Source organism: Danio aesculapii, chromosome 15 (assembly GCF_903798145.1).
Source record: "Danio aesculapii chromosome 15, fDanAes4.1, whole genome shotgun sequence".
NCBI classification, from domain to species: Eukaryota; Metazoa; Chordata; class Actinopteri; order Cypriniformes; family Danionidae; genus Danio; species Danio aesculapii.
Window position 1 is genome coordinate 32,369,693 of NC_079449.1, and position 21,630 is coordinate 32,391,322.

Genomic DNA, 21,630 nt, shown 5'->3' on the forward strand with positions numbered 1-21,630 from the left:
ACTTCTAGGCTGGTGTGTTGAAGAAAGTTGGAGCTAAACTATGCAGGACACCGGCCCTCTAAGACTAAGTTTGGACATCCCTGGTCTATAAATCGTCATGGAACTATAAATATTATATATTAGCTTGTCAACTAGTAAGCTACCTGCACTATTATTGGATATACAATGGATATTTTGGATATGTTGAATAGTACAGTATTATTCTCTGTGTAGATTTGCTGTACTAACAAAACAACAAGGACAAACTGAGTAATCGCTCACTGAAAGAAACACAAAGAATGCATGAAAATGTTTCACCTTTTATTCATTTTCACACACTAATTAAATCTCAACTCTTTTACATGAATTTAGTTATTTTTAATACAAATTAGTAAAAGCTTTGCTAGGAGTCCTCTGACAGATGTCCTCCGGTTATAATTACTGCTTCACTGGAGCAAACCTTTGAAAACAAAAATCTCCAGAGGAAAATTAAAAACCCAGTAGAATTGCAAATAGACAAAATATAATTCATTGAAAAAAAGTACTTGACCATGACTGCCGTATTTATGAATCTGCTTGTGAAACAGCCCAAGATTTTCTAAAATGCGTCTGTTAAATATAAGCACTGTTACAAAATCCCAACGCTATCCTTCAATAAATGTTCTTTTACTGTAATATGCACAAATAGCACGATAAAAATCTGTTAAACTTGTAGTTTCTTTCTCTTGCGCAACAGTATGCAACTTCTTTTCTTTTTTCTGCATAAGTTTAAGTACATCTTTATAGAATTATATAATATAATTTTCAAATGCTACCAATGGTCATCATCAGATGGCTGCCTCTGGACAAAGACGACAACCAAACTGAAACAAACATTACCACTGCCAAGTCTCAAAGAAGGACAGAATTCCTGATCTTCAGCTCCATTGCTTGCTTCTCAAAGTGCTCCTAAAACCATTATCATCATCGGCAAGACTAATTTCAGCATTCACTCCAGAATCCAGACTCTTCCCTCCTAAAAATCGACATCTTGCTTCATTCTCTGGCAGGAGGGACACGTGGATGTACAGAAAGAGGCAGGAAGACAGATAAGACCAGTCCTCTACAATTGAACCAAAGCCCTGTTCACAAGCCCCAGTAAGGTGCCAAGTTCCTGCGGTCCCTCTCATACACATCGGGAATGACCCCGTATGGCGTCTGGATCATTTTCACAGAGTTCCTGCCAAATAGTTTCCTCTCGTATTCAATCAGCTGTCGCCAGAACCCACCATTAGGGCGAATGACGGGTCGGCGGGCTTTGACCCAGGCGTGGGCCTCGGCCAGGGAAACTCTGTGGTACTTCATGAGGTAGGCCAAACAGAGCGAGGCGGAGCGGCTCACGCCGGCGGCACAGTGCACCAGCACAGCTCCCCGTTTGCGGCCCACACTGTGGATCTTATCCGCCACACTGTCGAAATAAAGCGAGATCGGGGAGTGAGGCATGTCGGCGAGCGGCACTTTCACATACTCCATGTGGGGCCAATTGAAATTGGGCAGCTCGATGGTGGCGTTCACCACGCAGGTAATTCCTTTGGACAGGAGGAGGCTTCGATTGGATGCCACATTCCCCCGTCCCAGAAACAGAGAGGGAGTGATTTGGGCGATGCCTCCTAGTAGGCTGGTGGTTTCAGGCAGCAGGCGGGGGATGGTGGTGGGCACCACTGAACTTCGGTGGTGGTGATGGTGGTGGGGGTTATGATGGTGGTGATGGTGGTCTTGGTGGTGGAAGAATCCCTGACTTCGGGAACCCATAGAGGAGCGGAGGCAGGAGACAGAGAAGTAGAAACCTTGAGGTGGCGCCAGGGTGTCTTTCAGTTCTCCTTGGTCATCTCAAAGGGAGTGATGATGTCATGCACAGCATTGGGTGCACCTAAGACGAACCAAGAGAAATAAATATAACAGTTGGCTTGGAATAACAAGCTCCTTTAAATAACAGCAAAATGTTTACAGGGATTTTCTCTCAGGCCATGTCCACACTTATACATTTTTTTTAAAAACACATCTTCTGCACACACCGGGATGGCATTTCAAGGCAGTGAAAAAGTATCACTTTGAAAACGCTCTTCAAAGTTAATCAACTTAAAAACAGCATTTTTGAGTTGCAGTGTGGACTGTGAAATTTGTTTGTTTGTTTGTATACTTATTTCTCTTATATTTGTATATAATTTCCTTAAGGGGGTATTTTTTGTGGACTTATGAGCATTTCGGCATAGCCTGATTCAGTAAAAAATTAAAAACATGTGCATAAACACATACATAGACATAAGCATTACTGATTAGTGTTCAACTAGTGTTTAAATAAGAGTAGGAGATTGACAACAGGTCTGGACTCCCCTGGTTTTCATCAAATGCTCTTTCTAGGTTATGAAGGTTATTTCAGGGTAATCCACAACCTTCTGTTTAATAGTTTATCGCTATATTTTTTAAACCCAATGTATGTTTGGCTTTTATCCTACTTTTAATAGATTCAGTCTTAAGTTAAAAAGAATTTTTATGAATTTATTATAAAGCCTTCTCGTAGCTTTAATAGAGCACAGTGCTAGCAATGCCAAGAATGTGGGTTCAGTTCCCAGGAAAAACAAGAACTGAAAAAATGTGTACCTTTGATGCATTCTTTGGGTAAAATGCATCAGAGTAACAATTTAATTAAAAATGAAGGCCAAACTGACATGAAAATGTTGAAGATTATTTTATAATTATTACATTTAACATATAATCATGTTTCTAATATGATGACTCACTCCTGAACTATACATAAATGCTGTATCATAAAACCATTAAAAAGTCGTAAATATTTGTATTTTACCAACTAACGACTTTTAGAAACTGAATGGCTTTGCTGAGGTAAATGGAGCATGATGTTTTAGTTTATTTGTATTTAAGCTGTTTTGACATTGTTCAGGGGTTTAAACCCTGCAATAGAGGATACATTTTCAGTAGTTTTATTCAATATTTATTCACATTTATATTTGTAAATCACTTTCATATCTGACCTGATCTCCTCTTTCAAAATTGGACAATGCTTAATTTTAGTATGTATGAGGTCTAAAACAAGGTAGTTAAAAAACCCATTAGTGCGTTTAGTAAAACACTCACGGGCGCCGCTGGCTGCCACGAACCCTCTGATATGGGGGTTGGGGGTTATCGTGGATGAAAGTGTATAGCGGTGCGGCGGGGGGTGTGGCAGGGGTTGTATGTATCGTGATTTGAAAGTGAAGTGAAGAGTGGGGGGAGTGGGGGGGTGGAGGGGCGTTTGTTTGAGGGGTATCGCAGAGGTATGAAAGTGAAGAGCGTGGGGGGGGGGGGGGTATTGCGGATGAAAGTGAAGAGCGGAGGGGTGGAGGGATATAGTGTTGGGGGGTATCGTGGGCCCTTTATTATGTCTCTGGGGGCCCCATAAATGTGTGGGCCCTTAGAATCGTCCTAACTACCCCCAAACCCTTCCCCCCCAACCCCAGAGCGGCGCTACTGAAAACACTATTACCTTCACTATTACAGCCACTAAAGACTGTCTATGGCTTTCAAACAGCCACTGAGACATGATTGTTAAGGGACGTGTTGTGTGAAAACACCAAAATAAGGGATTCATTCTTTGCCGAGTTGTACCAAAACACACAGCAACTGAATAACATTATTCAATTGCATGAAATAATACACTACCTGACAAAAGTCTTTTCATCGAACCCAGTTGTAAAAGCAACAAATAATAACTTGACTTCCAGTTCAATCATTTGGAAAAGTGGCAGAAGGTAGATAAATCATCTGTTGAACTGCATCCCAATCATTACAAATACTGCAGAAGACCTATGGGAACCCTCATGGACCCAAGAATCTCACAGAAATCAGTCATGGTTTGCAGTTACATTTGGTATTGGGGGAGTGCGAGAGATCTGCAAAGAGGATGGCAACATCAACAGCCTGAGGTATCAAGACATTTGTGCTGCCCATTACATTACAAACCACTGGAGAGGGCAAACTCTTCAGCAGGATAGCACTCCTTCTCATACTTCAAAGGAGGTCAAGGTGCTCTGGGATCGGCCAGCCCAGTCACCCGACATGAACATTATTAACCATGTCTTGGGTAAGAAAAAGGAGGCATTGAAGATGAATCTAAAGAATCTTGATGAACTCTGTGAGTCCTGCATGAATGCTTTCTTTGCCATTCCAGATGAGTTTATTAATCAGTTATTTGAGTCATTGCAGAGATGTATGGATGCAGTCCTCCAAGCTCATGGGAGTCATACACAATATGAATTCTTTTTTCACTGCACCATGACTTTATATTCTATACTGTACATTATTTCTGTTAAGTGGCAAGACTTTTGTCTAAGTAAAGTTAGACCTTACTGTCCTAATAAAATAATTAAAAATCAAGGCATGATAGTATTTATTTTGTTAAAATAAGCGTAATCTAGAGGTCTTTGCCTTTCATATAAGCCTCTTCTGATACCAAATGATCAACTAGAAGTCAAGTTATTATATGTTAAAACTTGGATAGGTGACAAGACTTTTGTCAGGTAGTGTTGCATCCACATGTGCAAGCCATTCCTGGTCGCAAGCCATGTTAACAGGAATTTGTTCGTTCCATAGTACTTTTGCATGGCACAGAGTGTTAATAATGTAGAGCGTAATGAGGGTAGAAGATGTTGACAAAATCCGAGTACAGATGGTCACAAGACATTTGAATTGATATCAGGTGGAAATGGTTCTGCATCTCTGCTGAGCATCTGTTATCAAAAAATGCATATTATTAAAAACATGGCATTCCATTGGCTTATCTTTATTCACTGTGTAATGGAAAAAGTACTGCACGACTGTATTAAAGAGCCCCTATTTGGGGTTTTTGAAAACGACCTTCCATGCAGTGTAACAGCTAAGTGAAGTTAGATATCCAGATAAGGCTTAAATCTGAAAGTGAACCATTTAAAACTATTGATTCATCTATAAAAGAGTCTCAAATGAATCGCCATGGTAACGAGTCTTTAGCTGTGCTGGCGTGACGACGATACAGAACTCAAGCCCCACTCATTTGTTGTGTGCACACACCTGGAAATATTGAAACCCCCGTCCCCCTCCCACAAACATTGTAGAAAGAAAAAGAAGACAAACACTGTAGCAGATCCTGGTTGAATCATGTTGCTAAGACGAAGTCCTCTGAAGTGTGAGGGAAAATTAGGGTTATTTTCCCTATCCAAAGATGAGGCTGTGAAGATTATTTTTGCAAAAATACGTCAGCATTATAGCCCCAGCTTTGTGCTGTGTTCCCGTCATTTTTCTGACAAGTGCTTCAGCAATCCACACGCTTACAAAGGAGGATTCGTCAGCCGTTTGTTAAAGGAAGGATCAGAAAAGACTATTGATGTATGGGACTTTGTTAGAGATTGACAGGAACTTTACAGTACACAGTTCATGGATCAGTTTCTTCCTCCATTTCACAAGTTTAAGTAAGTGAGATTAAAATGGCTGCCTCATTGTTTTCTCTAGCTTGCAAATTATGTATTTAATTGTGTTTTGTAACCGCTTGTATTGTGTCTGCTTAACTCTTTATATTTTCAAATCACGTCTAAAACCACATTGAAAATGAAATGCGTGCTGCTTGTTTACAGATTTAAATGCATTTGTAAGCTCGCGTTCCACTGTCGTTCCTACATCGTCAGCTGTTCCTACACACATGCTGTGGTCGTTTCAAAACAGTTCAGCTTTTGCCGCTGTGTGGATTAATACAGAATGTGTGTCACTGTTATGGTTAAGAATAGAGCAACATGCTGCTGTTTAACTGCATTGCTTTAATGCACTCCTGCATTGGGCTCACACATACACTCTGCACTCTGACTACTTCAAAATTGTTGATTAGCCGTGGTGGGAATTTCTCTCAATCTCACGCTGAAAGCAGTCGACCAATCACAACAGACTGGGTCATTAGACCAATCAGCGCAGATTAGCGTTGCACTAAGGAGGGGTTTGGGAACAAATGAATGACTGAACAAATTATATGGGAGTCGTTGGGATAATTAGGTAAGAACAAATGCATATTTTAAGATAATGAAAGAGTTTTTTGACCTTATATGCATATAAGACTGTTGTTGGAGACCAAAATATGACCTTTGTTAAAGCATAATAGAGCCTCTTGAAACTGAGGACCTTTTTATAGTGCAAGGTGCATCATTGGAGTTGAGGACTGAAGCTTTCTCTCTGATGGTAAAACACAACATTAGCATGGCTGAATGCTGGTTTAATGAACTTAATTACTGTATGTACCCAGCAGATGTGGCCCTCTGTCAGACTGGTGTCCCTGGAGCTGTGCATGAGAGTGTGGGGGCCATACGGAGCAAGTGTTTACTGGAGCCTGGAGGACCCTTATTAATCAACACAAGAACAAGGCTTGAAACCCGTTATAAAGTGAATACACCATGATTTTCACACAGTATAACAGGCAGTACTGTGCCTTAGTCTTCTGGTTGAAAATAAGATCGTAAAATAGGCTCTGACAATGATTCGATTCAATTTCATTTAATGAAGCAATAAGAAATACAGAGGTTTTGATTTTAGAAAAGCTAAGAGGCGACAGGTGTATCGTTGTTTCACGTGTTAACTGCTGAATTATTTACAGCATACAAATATGTCATCCTTTATTGATAATAAATAACAGAAGGGTTCATGTAGATTAGAGTTTCTCAACCACGTTCCTGGAGGACAACCAGCTCTGCACAATTTCCATGTCTCCTTAACCAAACACACCTGATTCAGATCATCAGCTCATTAGCAGAGACTGAAAGACCTGATATTGGTGTGACAGACAAAGGAGACATCCAAGACATGCAGTGTTGGTGGTCCTCCAGGAACGTGGTTGAGAAACACTGATGTAGATGCAATGGAAAGCATACCTGGCATTGGTGCATTAATACTTATGTAAATACAGAGGTGACGTGTGAGTTTGCAGACTACTTTCAACAATCACAATCAAGGAATGCAAATATACGCAACTACTTCCTAACGCAACTATTTCTATTTATATTAAATGGGTAAAATATGTGACTATGCACCACAAAACCAGTCACTAGTGTCTTTTTTTTAACCTGAGATTTGTTCAAAATCTGAAAGCTGAATAAACTGGCTTCCCGTTGATGTATGAAATATAATATAAGCACAAATTCTGTAGATCTCTTTCCACTTTCTCTTTCAGCAACACTGTATATGCATTCCTTTTTGTGCACATGTAGACTAATGTTATACATAATAAAAAATAGCAATTAAAAAATTAATTAATTAAATTAAATAAGAAAAAAAGGCGGGGGGACAATTAAGTAAAAAAAAATAAACCAGTAAAATAAGATATACATCAGCAACAAAACTACATGTAGGAAGTGATCCTTACGCTTTTAGGTTAACAGAAAAGTTCAGGTCTATGGAATGTTGCATAGTTGGTCAATTTGTCCCAGAATGAATTAAATTGTTCCATTTTCTGATTTACAAATGCGGTAATTTGCTCCATTTTATAAATTTCCATTGTAATTTCCATCCACACATATAGTGTAGGACTTTTATGTGACAACCATGTTTTGGTAATGCTCTTTTTGACAGCCACCAACAAAATATTCATTAGATATTCATCATTTTTAACCAGTCCTCAGGTACGTCCAAAAAATAGAATCTTACAATCAAAGGGTATCACAGATTCAAAGATATTTTGTAAGCATTGTGTACTTCTTTCCAATTTGTTTTAATAACAGAGCCGTCCCAGAAAATGTGATAGTGATTCGCCTTTTGATTTCCACATTTTCTCCAGTATACAGACAAATGTGCAGCATGGTAAAATTTCTGAGAGGGTGTGATAAAAAAAGGCACGATCATATTTTATTTTAGTAAATAAGCATAATCTAGAGCCATTGCTTTCATTTAAACCACTTCTGATACCAAATGATTAATTAGAAGTCAAGTTATTATATGTTCTTAAAACTTGGATAGGCGACAAGACTTTTGTCAGGTAGTGTAGTTGCATCCACATGTGCAAGCCATTCCCGGTCGCAAGCCATGTTAACATGAATTTGTTTGTTCCATAGTACTTTTGCATGGCACAGAGTGTTAATAATGTGGTGTAATGAGGATAGAAGATGTTGACAAAATCTGAGTACAGATGGTCACAAGACAAAATTTCCTCCATTTCTGTGATTTAGAACATTTCCATTGATCCCTCCATATTTTTGTCCATTCATCTTCAGTTATAACAATTCCTCCTGTTTTCTCCCACTTACTTCTAATGCAAGTAGTTGAGTGCGTTTTAAGATTTATCAAGCATTTATATATACCTGAGATCATTTTACTTTGAAAATTCGAGTTTTATGCTTCTCTAAACAATTCCATTAAACCGATCCTTGTCTCAGGCACATTTTCCATCATCTTATTAACAAAATGACTCATTTGTAGGTATTTATTAAAATCTTGTGCTTCTAATGAATATTTCTCTTTAAGTGTCAGGAAAATCACCCTTGAAGTTGTCCCAATAAAGTTCTTCGCCATTTATATTTCTAATCAAAAATTTAGTTAAATATTTAGTTGGAAATGTACAAAATGTCACAATAGAACTGACTTAATTTTATAATTACTCTTTTTAATCTATAATTTTGATGCATCCAATGTATGGGTCAAACATAAGACTAAGGTCATGTATAATTCACATCATAACAATTGTTGAGATCTGTTGATTTTAAATAAAACAAATCCATTGATTTTTTTTATTAACTGCAAGCTAAACTGAGTTGAGCTAGCAAGTCCAAGGCTATTCAACTTCTCCAAAGAAAGAGAAATGTCTTTTTCATCACATTATACCAAAATTGAATGTTGATCCAAGGCCATGATCATCCCTTTATTCACAGAAGGGCAATAAATGATTTCACAGTTTGAAAATGTTTCATTTGGCAAAACTTCTTGTCAAAAGTTCCCTATTAAAGCTAACCTAGTTTTCTTTAACAGTCATATGGATAAAAAACTTGCATGCATTTTACATCCCTGCACCATTAACATCCAAAAAAACCTTTCTCTTGTCCTAACGCAAATTAAGTTAAATACAGTGCTCGGCATATAAGAGCACCCGCCTCCCCCCCAACAAATTTATCTTTTAAATTCATATTTTTAATAGGAAGCTCTACAATATTATATTTGTGCATATGCATTAAATTAGTCAGTACTGAAGCCAAATCTGGAGCTTATCTAACAAAATAACTCGAGATAACAGTTCAAAAACTTTTTTGCTTGAACATTTTGCTTGAATTTAATTGTATTATCTTTCGATTTCTAAATATGTTTGGTGACTAAAATACTATTTTAATAAATATCTCTGTTTAATAAATCTGTTTTGTTTAAAAGCACCAAAATACATTGCCTATATTCACTGAGAAATTGATACAAATATTCATTTTCAAAATGGGCTGTACTCAATTATGCTGAGCACTGTATATTTTTACAGATTTAAGTGGGTTGAACATAAAATAATTAAGTTGTCCCCCAAAAAACTCGAGAATTATATGTATTCAGCTAATTTTAGTTAAGTAGTTTGAACAATCCCACTTTAACAATGTACACCAGTACTACTAGTACACCCAAAATTCCTAGCATGACTCTAGGGGGCTGAACTAACAAATGTTGAATTGTGTTTCGAGTAGAGGCAAAGTTTCATGACTGAAGAAACTCTTTGTGTTGTGAAGATGTCACAAAAGGTTGTGTTCTGGACTCAGTGGTGTTCTCAGAAAACAGCAGTCAGTTTTGTCCCTCAGACACCCCTGTGGACTGAAATCTGTGCCCTATAATTATTGGGGGGTCAGGTCGCTAGCAGGCATGAAAAACAAGCGAATGCAGAGCATCTGTTTTTGCCAGCCACCTTTCATACATCAGCATGTTTTATTGAAGGACAGACGGTCTACTTTCGGCTCGTGTGCTTTTTGGTTTGCACGCCATGCCTGAGGGCTCAGTTTGATACAGGAGTTCTGACCCTAATTAGCATGCCACAAGTATCAAACCGTTCATGTTAAATAAGAATTGCTCGTGATGTCTGTGCAAACAGCACCTGTGGTTTTGTAGATCCCCACCCTCCGCAGGCTACCGTCTGCTTGACTCACTGTAGCAGCATCTCTGTTAAAGCATACATAATTGATTTCAAACACTATAGTATACGTTTAAGAGTATTGATGTATATTAGTTGCTTTTTTGTTGCTGGTGTGTGAACAGCTTATAACAAAATGAGATCTTCCCTGACTTCCTTGGTTGTCTATATTTTATATGAAGTACACGGGAGAATCAAACGGATGTGACCTTTATGTGTATACCTAAAACCTTTTGTTGCAATATTTGATCAATTCCATTCGTGTTCAATAGAAAAGGCCAGGAGAGGTTTTTCTTTGATGTCAAACATCTTAGTAATTTATTGGATACAAATGAATAATTCCTATCACAGAATTCTGGTCTCCTCAATGCAATGCAAGAGTTACATTCAAGAGGTGCACAACACCTTTCATTTCCTGACTTTTCCCTGACTTTGCTCTTGAATTATTATACGCAGCTGATATTAAGAGCTTGGGTTTAGTGAAATTCGTCACTTGCCAATCATTCTCCAGTCCTCCATTGGCCGCACCCATACATACGTCCTCTTTTTCTACCAAGTCTCAGCACCACGTCAGAAGCACAAGAGTTCTCAACTGCAAATTCTGTGCTCACAGGAAGTTTCACTGCAGAGCTCAAGTTAATTTTAGACAATCATGCCTTTGCATTTCTATCAGCTTCATCTACTACTGCAAAATTGCTTCATTAGTATGCAAAACATATCACACTCAATAAGAAATATTAAAGCTAAACTAGTTTTCTTTAACAGTCATATGGATAAAAAACTTGCATGCATTTTACATCCCTGCACCATTAACATCCAAACAATTCCTTTCTCTTGTCCTAACACAAATTAAGTTAAATACAGTGCTCGGCATATAAGAGCACCCGCCTCCCCCTCCAACAACATCTTTTAAATTCATATTTTTAATAGGAAGCTCTACAATATTATATTTGTGCATATGCATTAGATTAGTCAGTACTGAAGCCAAATCTGGAGCTTATCTAACAAAATAACTCACGATAACAATTCCAACATTTTTTTGCTTGAACATTTTGCTTGAATTTAATTGTATTATCTTTCAATTTCTAAATATGTTTGGTGACTAAAATACTATTTTAATAAATATATCTGTTTAATAAATCTGTTTTGTTTAAAAGCACCAAAATACAGCCTATATTCACTGACAAATTGATACAAATATTCATTGTAATTTGATTTATGTATATTACCTTAAGCCAGTGTTTCCCAACCCTGTTCCTGGAGGCACACCAACAGTTCATGTTTTGGATGTCTCCCTCATCTGACCCATTAACTTCATGTTTTGGAGTCTCTTCTAATGTTCTGATGAGTTGTTTCAGGTGTGTTTGATTAGGGAGATGATGAAAATGTGTACTGTTGGCATGCCTTCAGGGACAGGGTTGGGAAACTCTGCATTAGAAGAGACTCCAAAACCTGAAGTTAATGGGTCAGATGAGGGAGACATCCAAAACATGAACTGTTGGTGTGCCTCCAGGAACAGGGTTGGGAAACACTGCCTTAAGCGGTCCCACTTTATATTAAGTGTCCTTAACTAATATGTATTTACACAGAAATTAATAATTCGTTACAATGTACTTATTGTGTAAATACATGTATTTACTGTGTACTTATGCTTGATTAAATACCTGTATGTAATTACATCTGTAATTAACTTCTGTAATTACATTTGTAAATACACTGTTGACCATCCCTTACACCTTAACCCACCCTTGAACCTACCCATACCACCAAACCTGTCCATAACCCTACCCCTATCCCAACTCAAGAGCACCACAAGTGTTCTCAAATACATTATGAACACAGTAAGTACATTGTATTTATTTTTTGATGCAAGTACATAATAGTTAAGGACACTTAATATAAAGTTGGACTCCGCAAGCAATACAAATTCAATTGTTTAATGAAAAGAAAAAGAGACAAAAATAATAAAAAAAATATATTCCTATTTCCACAATACTTTCTACTATCCTACATGAAGCAACTGCTTTAGCAATGCTCAAGATAATGTCGAAAGAGCTTTTCAGCACCGTCATGTGAATAGGTGCATTACTATTAGCCTTCAAATTGAACCAATTAAAACTGAAATTGGAAAATTCTCCTGATGGAAAAGTACATTTAACAAAAACTCTCATATATTGCAAAGGTGAGAGGGTTTCAGGCAATCCCAAAAACAAACGACACATAAAAGTCACATCGTTATCACAGATTTTGTTGCTTTTATTGCTGTCATTTTTCTTGTGTGTTTAATCAGTTATTCCAATAGGAAAGTGCTCTCAGCTCTCCGCAACATGAATGGCATCAGCATGTAGGGATGCAATAATTAACCGGTTTCATTATTAACTGCGCTTTTATTTATGATTAATTAATCCTAAAGGCTTATCAACAGTGTTTCTGCATAAAACAAAACTGTTGCAACAAAACAAAGTTATGCCAACTGTGCGCTAGTTTAAAGTTTCAGGCTTGTACACAGAGGCTGAATTAACTGGATTAACTATGGCTGAAGCTATTAACTAAGGGCTGTTCACTATTAATGCGTAAATATCACATTCATTGTTGTAAATGAAAAAATGCAGGCCCTCTTTTAGGTGTTTTCTTTCTGAGATAGGGAAATCAGCTCAAAGCTTCAAATGTTTCAGAAACCAAAATAAAATAACTGAAGCTGTTTGTGCTTCAGTTTCATAATGTTATTATAATGTTTTTTCCCCCTTTGATGCATGTCTTTTGTACTGCTCCTTGTTGCTGTTGTTATTTTTAGGATAATTTTTTTTAGTTATTGCGATGCCATGTTAATTGTTCCCTGTTTTGTGGTGTGCAATTTTGCGACTTTAGTGGGCAAGTTCGTTATCTCCGATAGAGGCATGTGGCTTGCGCTTAAATGAATTATTCAGCGACAAATACGAACACTTGACTCCAGCTATTGGCGGTTGTAGTTTGAAATCTCATGACATTTTTATTATTAATCTCCATTTTTATTAATAACCTCCTTTGTCTTGCTAAAAAGTCAACTTACAAACCAACAGTAAATTTATCTAAATGCTAACTTTGTTTTTTCTTTGCCATCTTTGTTGTGTCAAGAGGAATTTTGTTAATTTATTCTGATTGTAAGATATTCTTCCTGATATTATTTCAGTTTATATAAAAAAGCTCACTTAGTTCGGCCACATAAGGTAAACAAAGTGTTTTAAATAAAAAGGTAAATTTATTCTTTTATAATCTTGTTGTAATAATAAATTGCATTAAATTAACATATTAGAACCACTGAGCCTAACAGTATTTCCTTAATGCACAGATCTGGCACACAGCATGGCAAAAAGACCAAAAATGTATGGTGTGTCCTTGTGGCCAGCAGTCTGCTACTGTGTTTGCATTAATAAAACCCATCTGCCCCAGTTCGTGCTGGCTGTCTCCCCGAGCCTTCCTCTACATCAATGAAAAACAGCTCGCCTGCCATTCTCATGGGACTCTGATCGCAATAACATCTACAGTCTCTAACATCCTTTCAAACAGGGCACACGATCTCCCTCTCTCACTCTCTCTCTGGCTGTCACTCATTTTTCACACTGAAATTATGGAGTTTAGATGCCATGTGCGGTGCCCCACAAACTCTTCTTCACAGCTTGTGGGCTTGTTAACACAAAAGGGCAGTCAGTGACTAAGTGTTCTAGGGTAAATTGGTGTGCAGTCCACCTGGCTTAGGAACAGTTGCCCCAAAAACATTGTATTTTAAATCAAATGTGGGGCTTGTTGTGTCGGGTCAAATGTTGTCATATCATTGACTCTGGTGTATCTAGTAAATGTCATTTGTGTATATTTTTCTCAAGAATTCAATCAAATGGGACGTTTTTAGTGAATAATGGATAACCGATTTTCTGGTGCCGTGACCCGGTAACTCTTGTAGGTGTTGAGGAATAAAGGCTTGATATATAAAAAGCAAAGATGAACTTCAGCAGCCCAAAGTGCTGATCGAGTCAAAGGCCTCACTGCTGACTATCACAGCTATTTATACAAGTGAATGAATGGAGAAGTGGGAAGAGAACAAAGAGAGGGGAAAGGAAGGAATCCAGAGCACTGCTGTATGCAATGCTTCTAAACTGTATGAATATGAAAATGTTATCATCTACAAAGTCTCATGTAAATGACCATACTTTTATTATAGTAAAATAGGAGTAACCATAGTTTTTGGAGCATTTACTACCATTTGTATAACCACAGTTTCACTACAGATACCATAGTTTTAGTGAAACTACAGTTTCTGGGGTTTTGTAGTAAATGCATGGTTAATTTTGTAAGGAATGACTGACGTGTTTTCTTTTGTATGACATACAAAAATTGGGCAGGATGCAAGGGCTGTTTTATGGGCAGCGTCAGAAAATAATGTTAATTTAAAGTATTATAGTTGGTTGTTTATTAAAAATAGTTGTCCATTACACTCGTTTTTTTAACCAGGCTTCATATACAGTTGAAATCAGAATTATTAGCCCCCCTGTTTATTTTTTCCCCCAATTTCTGTTTAACAGAGAGAAGATTTTTTTCAACACATTTCTAAACATAATAGTTTTACTAACTCATTTCTAACAACTGATTTATTTTATCTTTGCCATTATGACAGTAAATAATATTTTACTATATATATAGCACAGTACATCATTTCAGCATAGATATCACAATGCGTCGTTGCAATAGTCGTTGCAAGATATTCAATGTTGAGTTGGGTTTAAAGAAGCCATAGCTTTTTTTTTAAAGTGGAAGTCTGCATTTATCTGCCTGTGTTTTAAGGCTTGTGACTACGAACATTTCAAGAAAGTTTCAAGTATTCAGGCATAAGAAATTGTACCATTTGTAACTTTAATAAAGATACATTTTATTTTATTATTTATACAATGAAGATGATGCAGTGCTCTTTTACATTTGATTTTTCCAATTTCTGTAACTAAATAGTTAGAAAAAACCACAAAGCATGTTTCTAATTTATTCATTATTTTTATGCATGATTCAATACCCTATTGCAATCATTCTGAATTAATAAACACATTGCAAATAGAGTTGTTCAAGGCACCTGATAAAACTGTATTCATATCGCACTATTTATTGCAGAAAAACAAAATATCGTAATGTCAGATTTTTCAAATATTGTGCATATATATATACACACACACACACACACACACACACACACACACATATATATATATATATATATATATATATATATATATATATATATATATATATATATTGGTTCTATCCAAATACAAAGTTACTGGTATCAGCCAAAATTTGAGAAGCTTTGCAATTAAAAGATGTAAATCTTCAAAAAAGGACATACAAGATACATAAGTTCATCAGACAGAATCTCCTCAATTATTTTGCTATCTCCACACAGAATTTTATTAACAATCTGATGTTTTATGTGGAATGATTTTGAGTGTGGGAACTGAAAACCTAAAATAAAAAATAACATTTATTGAAGATTTTCAATTAGAACCACTTGTTTAGTAACCAAACTTCAGAAGGTCTCATCTATAGTACATCCATTAAAAAAATGAAAATATTACTTTACAAATTGTATTGTACATAAAATTACCTTAACATTGGCATTTTATACAATAATAATACTGAAACGATTATAGAAACTGAATAAATATACATTTACATCATTCATTCATTCATTTTCCTTCGGCTTAGTCTCTAATTCAGAGGTCACCACAGCGGAATGAACCACCACATTTACATCAGTAAATTAATAAATTGAATGTGCAGATTCTGTGTGGTCCTATGACTCAATTTAAAATCCATTTACTCTGCCGTGGTTTTCAAATCTCATTTCCATAACTGCAATTTTAAAATCTGTGGCACAAGAAATCTTTTGTTTTTCATGATGGAAAAGAGGTTTGGAAAAACACGAGGGTGAGCCGTGTAATGATGCCGGAATTACAGTGTGCTTTTCTATTTTATTATCAAAACACACTTTAGGTACATTTCTATTAAAAAAAGCATTGGCCTTTACATTACAAGTAAATTAGAAGCAACCACTCGATCTTAAATGAATGTCTTCTCCATTGGGAGCCGAGCAATTTGCTGCCATCACAGTAATTCATTTTCTCCACCTGTGGCGTGGCGCGAACACATATTCTGGCATGACAGTAATGGGCTGCTCAGACACACACACATACACAGGCACTCATCACTCAGTATGTGTCTGTGGATCTGTCAACACCAGTGCGCATCACAGATTCAGTGCCACAGGTCTCAAATTCCATGCGTGGAAATTTTCCCAGAGTCTGATTCCACCTCCGCAAGCATTAATGGGAACGAGAGACACCTGCTGAGAAACTCAAGCCCCAAAATGGCAGCCCTTCTTCCACACCAAATGTGGAGAACAGGAAACCGAACTTGAGCCGTGTGTTTACTCTACCAGCTTAATCTTGTCAATAGCATAATGAAATAATCCATGGTCATTCAACAAGTGGCTCCAACCAAAAGCATTAGTGACCAGCTTTTTCTCCCTAAACAATTTGTTTTGAAAGGGAAGCATAAAAGAAAACTACACACTGTTAATTGCAGTGCTTTTCTACTTGTTAATTTACTTTAAACCATTATAAGAGGTCACGAAATATAGCCTTTTCATATGCGCTGAACCTAGGCATGGGCCGGTATAAGATTCTGATGATGTGATAACCTTGGATAAAACTTTCACGGTATCACGGTATTGTGATAACTGCTATAAAATATATTATTTTTAAATGTCTGGGTAAAAAACTTAAACTTTTTCCCCTTTGAACACAAAATATTTTATTTTTTGAAAGATTTATAATATTTTGGAACAGTAAACATGTCAGGCTAAATAATTCAAATGAATCATTGACTTCTGCTGTCTTCATTAGTTCATAAACACTGATTTCTTTACAATTTAAAATGGCATCTTTAGATATTTTTTTTCTGCTGAAGATACTGTTGTCCTAAAAGATAATAATTATTATTATTATTATTACACATACTTTAGGAATGGTACAGCAGGATATTTTGGCAGTTTTAAAACCTTGACTTTTACAAATTGCGGTATACCTTGAAAACGTTTGTCGTCCCATGCCTAGCTGAACCACAAATTTACCAAAATATCTGTAAATTCTTTATAAAAGTTGGTGTAGGTGATTTTTTCTCAGTAAAAAATAAAAAATGTGATTGGTGATTCATAAAATGTGGCTACCAGTACTTTAAGATAAAAATAAACCACTCACTCATTAATTTTCCATTCCTTTTATCAAGAGTAGCCACAGCAGAATGAACCACCAATTAAAATCAGAATATTAATTGATACCTGTGTCAATATTAAAGGTAATAGTATAAAAAATAATGTTCAGTTTCTTGCACATATTGATAATTTCACTCAAGACCACAGTGTATCATCAGGAGTCACTGGTATTATTATTTTTATTTATTTTGCCTAAATATGTTTTTTTCACTCTCAAAGTCAGCATTTTTGGTTCAGAGCACAGTTTCAGGTTAAAAAAAATTATAATGTTCAACCGAAGGAGAAAAAGACATCTACATTTAACTGGAAATTGTAATTTTTTAGGTGAATCTCTATACCCTGCTGAAAAAAAACTACTTAAACCAGCCTAAGCTGATTGGCTGGTTTTAGCTGGTCGACCGGCCTGGTTTTAGAGGGATTTTGGACATTTTCAGACTGGTTTCCACCATTTCCAGCCTGGGTTAGCTGGTTAGACTGGAAAATGACCAGCTAAAACCAGCCTGGTTTAAGCTGGACATAGCTGGTTTTGGCTGGGCTCCCAGCAGAGCTATGCTGGTCAAGATGGTTTCAGCTGGTCATCTCCCAGCCTGACCAACTAAGACCAGGCTGGAAATGGCCCACTAAAACCAGACTGGTTGACCAGCTAAAACCAGCCAACCAGCATAGGCTGGTTTAAGCTGTTTTTTTAAGCAGGGTTGGTCCACACCTGAAGTGTAAAACTGTTGTGAATTGCAAATGATATTGCAAATTTCACAGTATACATACGGATTTAAAACAGTTTGCTGTTTTATAAAAAAAAAAAAAAAAAAAAAACAGAAAAGATGTATCAGTGAAGAAATTGTAATTAATCAGAACAACAAAAACAAAAAATAAAACCCAGTTAATTTTATTCTACAGGTTTTAATGTTTGGGTAAGTCTTAGGCTAAACACCTGTAGGCTTCTGAGATATACCAAATGCATTTATTTAAAGCAAGTTTCTGACATGCACTTACTGTTATGGTGAACAACCTAGTTGTTAGAAAGCATTCACTAAAGAACTATGGCTGAAATTACGCGTTGATAATACTATTTAAGCCAACGATGAGCTTAAAGGAACAGGTTGGTTCCAATGAATGGATGCAGATCGTCTTCCGTTGCTTTGGGCACCGGTCGCATTAAGTGCATACATAACATGAATCCAAACAGCCGTTATTAATACGAGATATGAACAGCTTACACGACGACTAACCTGTTGGTTATCAATTTGCAAAAAAAAAGTACGTATTTAAAACTCAAGAGATGGAAAACCATTGAAGCATCAAAAACATCGCGGGAAATGTCAATTACTCCTCTTAACGCACATAAACTGTTTGTGTTCACTTACAGACGTTATTGTTTTAATTGTCTTTGATTAAAAGCTGAATACGCAACACGTAAGCAATTCTGCCGGACAAATATTCATGTGAATGCGCGACATTTCCGAAATGTAAAGACAGGAAACATCACAAAAGCTGCCATTTATAGTAGACTGTTGCGTAAACATCAGCGTAGACTGTGCTTAATTGCTGATGTTCTTTTCACCCAAAGAACAGAGTTAACTTACCTCACACACAAGATATTGTCCTCTCAAATAATACGCGGGTTACACACTAACTTGACGGCACAATTTGTCTCCGTCTCAACGCAAACAAGCTGATATTCGGGAATATTCCGTAAAAATCTGACAACTCCACGCGCTTCCCCGTGATGGAGATGAGCGCGCGCGCGTATCTATGGTGCGTTTGACAACAGGAAATTTTCTATTGGGAAAACATACGCTTAAAGAGCTGAGAAGCGCCTCCCCCGTCCAACACTACAGGCAGTCAGTCCTCATACTGACACATCACGATCCACAGTCCGCTACAAATGTGACAAGACATTCTCAGCAGCAAACATCATGGACATATCGCCGCTGTAATTAACTTACAGAGACTCGGGAAAATCACATTTATGAAGGTGGTGAAAATACAAATCATCTTCCTGGAATTTAGTAGCTATAGCTGATGCAGAAATGACTGTTGGGGTAAATGTAGGCTATTATTTAGACAACTTTACAGTATAGATGCTGTATGTTTGTCCAGAATTAAACTAAACGATTAAAAAGACATACAGCAGAATAATACTAAGTTGTGAATTGTAAAACAACACTCTCAAGGCCAATTTTTACCCTTTGTGCAGTCTGGAAATAAGATATTTTATTTGAATCTGCATGCATGGCTGATTCATTTTCCTCCTTGTAGATAGGAAATAGAGTAAAAGCAAATAGCAAAACGAATATTTGTGCTTAATAATGATAATGATACTACATTAAAATCATGTAATAACAAATATGGGGGTGACATGGTGGCACAGTGGGTAGCGCTGTCACCTCAAAGCAAGAAACTTGCTGATTCGAGCCCCGGCTGGGTCAGTTGGCATTTCTGCATGTTCCCCACAGTCCGAAGATGTGCTGTAGGTGAATTAGGAAAGCTAAGTGTAGTTTGTTTATAAACTAATTTCAAGAGGATCACGTGCTTATGATTGATCACAGCTGGTCCCACATCAGCTCACGATTGATTTACCAATCCTAACTCACTATAAATAGAGTTTTCTTATCTCAGTATCTTCGTCTTGAAGAACATTGTTAATTTTGACGGCAAATTTTGATTTAATTTTAGTCTCAGACTTTCGACTAAAATTTAGTTTTGGTCATATTTTAGTCTTCTGAATTATTTTAGTTTTAGTCTAATTTTAGTCGACTAAATTTCATAAGATTTTAGTCGACAAAATCTACTCTAGATTTGACTAAAATATTTTTGGTTTAATTTATGTGTAATTTAATTAAATATTGTATACATTTATTAATACAAAATATTCTAGTAGTATCATTACATCCTTACAGTAAGAATAATCACATCGCAGAATGACATCTTGAATGAAGCAATAATTTGTGGTAGAGGTAAACTTTAAATGGCTGTTGTCATTATGATCGTGGCAGACACAGGCAGCGCATATGAACCTTGTGCGAGTTAGATCAGGGTTGACGTTAGCTAAACTTTAGCCGCAACTAAAATGAAACATGAGGAAACTCCTCAAAAAAATGAATGCCATGATCATATGTTACCGATGTAATAATTTTTAAAGTACAATCTAATGGAGTCAATTCTCGAAAGATCAGCGAGAGGCTATACTGTTTCTGTTAAGTACAAGCACACACTCGGGTAAATGAAAAAGATTGAGTGTACAGTGAATTTCGGTATGATTTCCTGGCATGCTGATGTCGGTCCTTTTGTCTTGACATCAAACGTGAATCTTCTCTTTCTCTCAGCTGTTGCCATTTCATTATAGTTTAATCTGACAGACACCCCTATGGATGATGATGTAATTGCATCTACTGATGATCAGTTACTTTTCAAATGTGTGTGTGTGTGTGTGTGTGTGTGTGTGTGTGTGTGTGTGTGTGTGTGTGTGTGTGTGTGTGTGTGTGCTTCATGTATCATTAATTCTGATTGGATATTTTCCAAAAAATGTCCCCAATCACATTCTCGTCTCGTTTTAGTCAATGAAAATGTCAGTATATTTTTATTATAGCTTTCGTCATCATCATTAATTTTTTATTTAGCTTTCAAGAGTTCACACTTAGCTGATGATTGATTCTAAAGCTTGTTTGGCATGCTGTCCCGGGAGAGAGCCCTGAGCTCAACAGATCCTCGAGCCCGGGGCTCCCTCCTGTTGCAAGGTGGTTTGAGCTCAGGTAGAACTCGAGTACTCTCCTGCTGTAATAGCTAATGAACAGATTTTAGAGAAATTTACTTACTAGGAGCATGTTTATGTTGCCGATTTGGATTAGTCAATTAACTTAAGTTGCATGTTTTTGGATGGTGGGAGGCAGGGCCGTGCACAGGGAGGTGGCCCGGTGGCTAGAGCCACTGCCCCTCTGCCCTCATTGGCTGAGGTGGCCTGTACCAACCCCATCTCCCCCCCCGAACGCGTTTGTGCCCCGGCCCTACACTGATTCCCCCCACTTTGCATGAATCCCGTGAACGTGTAAACTCTGCACACAAACGTCGGCTGGTTTGGTAATGACCAGAACCAAAGACGTTCTTGCTGTGAGGCAACAGTGCTAACCACTGGGCCACTGTGCCACCCATCTAGAAGGAGGAGTAGGGGTGGAAGGGGTGATTCTTGTAAACGAAGATGACTGTGGTATGAAACCTAGGGCATATA

At 37.1% G+C, this 21,630-nt stretch overlaps 1 protein-coding gene across 1 annotated transcript; it reads right to left on the minus strand.

Moving 5' to 3' along the window:
• Window positions 1-287: 287 nt before the first annotated feature.
• Window positions 288-19,245, minus strand: dusp14 (dual specificity phosphatase 14). Its single transcript, XM_056473511.1, has 2 exons — window positions 18,989-19,245; window positions 288-1,888 (listed from the first exon to the last, which is right to left on the minus strand). Exon 2 carries the CDS (start codon window positions 1,768-1,770, stop codon window positions 1,105-1,107), a length of 666 nt encoding a protein of 221 aa, XP_056329486.1. The 5' UTR covers window positions 1,771-1,888; window positions 18,989-19,245; the 3' UTR covers window positions 288-1,104.
• Between the last annotated feature and the right edge of the window lie 2,385 nt (window positions 19,246-21,630).

Coding starts and splice junctions, on each gene's coding strand:
- dusp14 (XM_056473511.1), bottom strand. CDS start 1,770: ATGGGTTCCCGAAGTCAGGGATTCTTCCACCACCAAGACCACCATCAC.